The sequence below is a fragment of the Charadrius vociferus genome, unplaced genomic scaffold (assembly GCF_000708025.1).
Source record: "Charadrius vociferus isolate BGI_N301 unplaced genomic scaffold, ASM70802v2 scaffold282, whole genome shotgun sequence".
Taxonomy (NCBI): Eukaryota; Metazoa; Chordata; class Aves; order Charadriiformes; family Charadriidae; genus Charadrius; species Charadrius vociferus.
This window is the reverse complement of record NW_009647731.1, coordinates 4,544,763-4,548,724: the sequence shown is the minus strand read 5'-3', so window position 1 is coordinate 4,548,724 and position 3,962 is coordinate 4,544,763. Positions and strand designations below refer to the sequence as shown.

At 38.7% G+C, this 3,962-nt stretch overlaps 1 protein-coding gene across 1 annotated transcript in view; it reads left to right on the top strand.

Annotated features, from left to right (window-relative positions):
- Nucleotides 1-587: 587 nt before the first annotated feature.
- The window catches only part of SMNDC1 (survival motor neuron domain containing 1), an 8,522-nt gene continuing 5,147 nt past the window's right edge, over nucleotides 588-3,962 (top strand). The window contains exon 1 of the mRNA XM_009881553.1: nucleotides 588-707. Coding sequence (XP_009879855.1) covers nucleotides 588-707 — 120 coding nt within the window. The remainder of the gene's footprint in view (nucleotides 708-3,962) is intronic.

The window sequence follows — 3,962 nt, the reverse complement described above, 5'->3', positions numbered from 1 at the left end:
CGGAGCGGGTCCTTCCTCACGGGCTCGGCCCCTCTTCCTCGCCCTTCCGCCGCTCCCCGGGTCGCCCAGCTCTGTCCGACAAGGAGCGGGGTGGCCCAGAGCTGGACTCGCCGCTTGTGGTCCCGGTGCCGGGTGGTGGCTGCCGGGAGGGACCGGGACCGGAGTACCGCAGAGGATATCGCCGCCGTAAACACGCAGGCGGTGGCTTGTGGCAACCAGATGGGAAAAGCTGTAGTGCGCGGTAGTTTTCTAAAGATGTGGGTAGTTTCGAGGCTGCCTGAAGGCCCCGCTGCTTACATACTGTAACTTGAGCGTTTGCCTGGTGCATGCACACGGGCATGTATTTAAGCTTTCTTATTTAGAAATTGCTTAGAAGTAGTTGACCAGTACAAAAATTAAGGTGAACAGCTATCTATAGTCATACAGTGCATTACTGAAACATAGTGAGTTTTATTTTTAATAATTTTGTAATAGCTTTTCATGTTGTTGATTTATCAGCATCACTTTACTTGCACAACAAGATGCGATTGAAGAGCAGCAACCCTGTTGTTTTGATGTGTTTGTGTGTGCATGTATGTTTCTTGCAGATGTCAGAAGACCTTGCTAAGCAGTTGGCCAGCTACAAAGCTCAGCTTCAGCAAGTTGAGGCTGCCTTGTCTGGGAATGCAGAAAATGAAGACTTACTAAAACTGAAGAAGGACTTACAGGTGAGAACTTGAGGGTATAAGTAGCTGAAACTTTAGAGCAAGTGTTTCATCTTTCCTAAGTATTTGCATTATAACAAAAATATATACTTGGTGGGTTTATTACTTTGTTTTCATGTAACTTGATCCAATTATGGTAGGGTTGGTTTGAAAAGAAACAATGTGTCCAATTCTAAACCTGTCTTACAGACTAGTAACAAAGATGTACTAATTTATATAGCAAACTCTTCTGCTAAAAACTATCCAGAGTGATGAAAGATATGCCAGTGCTGTCTTTACTGTCTCTTTTTCTTTATTTTTTTAAAGCATTTCTCAGAAAATAATTACTTTTGTTGCTTTTACTATGCTGAAGCATGAGGGTTGGGCTTAGCATTATACCTTTCTGCATATTTTTGAGTTGTCAGATCATTTGATCTAGAATCTATTTATTCATTGCATACATTTGCAATGATAAAAGCTTTAGAGTGTAGTTCAATATTGCTTGTACATATAAGCTTTGATTGTGTAAAGGTTTTTCTATAAGAAAGGAAGAGAGTCGTGTTCTTCACTTGCCACCTGCATTTTTTTTTAACACTTGAGAGCATACCGCATTCTTAAAAGGTGAAAACCATTTCTGGTCTTGAGGGTATTGTTTGGTGACAGGAAGACCACCAGCCTAATTTTAAGTTGATAAGTGGTCTTTTAGATCTTGTACATATAAAGACACATTGGCATGTAAAAAAAACCCAAACAACAACAGTGCTGTTAAAATTTGTCATGAGAGTGCAAGATGCTGCTTCATTTCTCTTGTGGATTGCTTTAGTTATCAGATCTAAAAATACATTAAACTACCCAGTACAAGATTCAGTAGTCACTGTTCTGTATGGAAATAACAGCAATAAAAATGATGCTTCAACCAAAGTATGAGTAGTGGCTCAAATCAGTGATCTTTAGAATTCCTTTTAAATTATAGAGGCTTTGTGCCCACAAGGCATTTTATAGATCATCTTAATGTCCTTCGTTGTACACTGTTAAAAGCATGTGTATATTTTTATATTTTTAAAATGCACAGCAAAACCCATATGGGATGATATTTCCGATACCAACACGACCTCGGCTTTGATATGCAGAGATCATTGATGTGAAAGGACAACTTGCAAACTTTTTTATAAAAGCTTTCTGCACAGAATGGGGAAGATCTTTACACTTTCGTCCCCAAAAGGTTTGCTATCCATATGTTCCACCTTGAAAATGACATAATGTTTTGCAGACTTACTATATGCCAACCTAACAATTGTAAAAATGGGTGTGATGCCTCAGTGTTCCAACTAAATAGCTTCTTGTCTGTTCAAAAAGATTGTTACTATGCAATTGAAACACTTTTTTTTTCTGTCAGAAATAGTGGTGCGCTAGTGCATTTGGTATACTTAGCTTATTCCTGAGTAACAAGGCTAAAATAAATATTAGAATAAATTTTTATAAATATGTAGCTTTTCAGTTTTTGTTTCACTGAAGTGCTTCTAGGACAGTGTCCGTGCAACCAAGGACCAAACTTACCTTTTGTATCAAGTAGAATTGATGGCAGCTGTCATCTTTTGTAATTGGAGTTGATATCTGTGGGTGTTGTGTTCTGGAGTGTAGAGCTATGTCTGACTTTGTAAAGACCAGTTGGTCAGGAAAAGTCTTGGCAAACTCCAGCTTAGTATTCTCTGTGTGTCACACCTTCATGTCATGGGGACATTGCAGCAAGCCATATTGTTCAACCCATTTGGCTGTACTGTGCTGCTGTGGTAGCTGAACTCGTGCTCAGACACTTTCTTTGAATGACCCATTCTGTTAAAGACTTCTTTAGAATTATCTCATGGGTTGCAATAAAATTAATGTTTTTCTTGTGTGCTTAGCACATATGTGTGCATATCAGATGGAGCTTTTTACCAAAAGTTTGCTATTTATAGCCTGGTGTGTAAGTGACTTTATCAAATTCAAAGAATCCTTGGTAGGCTTGTCTGAAGCTCTGCACATTTGAGTTCTACAATAAGCCATCTATGAACGTGACAAGAATAAGTCATCAGTTTGGTATTGCTGGTAGTCTGTGTAGCTGAAACGTGCACTTTTAGGCAGCTTGTGCCTGATGTATTGTATTTGACCTGCTGAGATAAGATACCTACTTCAAACCACTACTCTTCTTGAATTTGCAGAATATAGCTATCTATATGCTGAAGAATAGTTTGGGACTTGGCATCTGGGAGGGAAAATTAGGCTAATGCCGTATGCTCTCTGGTGGGCCCTCAAATTAGGTAACTTGATAATCAAAATCTGTTCTAGTTCAGCTGTAGTGTTATGGAAAATAGAGACCGAAGTAGATAGAAGTAATTGTAAGCGTGTTTCTGTGCTTACAGTTGCTACTGATTGTGCTTACTGTTGCACTTATTAACTAGCAGCTTCTCTAAAACAAAGAGCAGAACTTTTGTTAGGAAGGTGTTGGAAATTAAGCATTAACAGCTGCATCAGAAACAAACTGTTAGGCCATTCATGCTAGTTGCATAGTTGATCAGATAAAATTGCATGTAAGCTTATATTGTATTAACTTTTTATTTGGGAACTGCTTAGGATACTTTAGGTTCTTGAGGAATGAAGAACAGCTTTTACTCTGTTTTCCTGAGCTAGTCTTTGTACACCCGTAGCTGAACTAAGATGTGAAACCGTGAGGGAAGTTTAGGCTCCGCTGAGCCTTAGTTTACCTGTAACGCTCACCTAATTTAAATTTTTACTGTTAGTTAGGAAAGTGACAATGGTTCTTGCTGAGATATTTAAGAACTGAAGAATTTTCCTTCTTAAAGGACTGCAGAGTTGCTTTGTGTTACACAGAACGTTTAAACAACCTTTTAGGTGCTGGCTCCTTTTTAACGGTAGTGATAGCCAGTGATTTTGAATGCACAGAATAAGATAACATTGACAGGAAGCTGGGGAGGGACTTTTGCATGCTTCTGTCTGTGAATGAATAATATTCAAAGGAACTGGAAAAATTTGTTATTTTGTTATTTGTCTTGTTGGATTAGCAAGGGAAAGCCTGACCTGAAATCTAAAGGTCAGAGAATTTAGAGGAAAAACAAACACTTAAATCAAAATGACTTAAGGAAATAAATTTCTTCATTATGCACCTGAGTGCTTTCTATAAATGAGAGGCAGAGAGGCTGGCTTGGAAGGCACTCTTCAACCCTGTCTCTGGGTGCTTTAATTCAGCTAATCCACATATTTCTGAAAAATGTTTTGTCACTT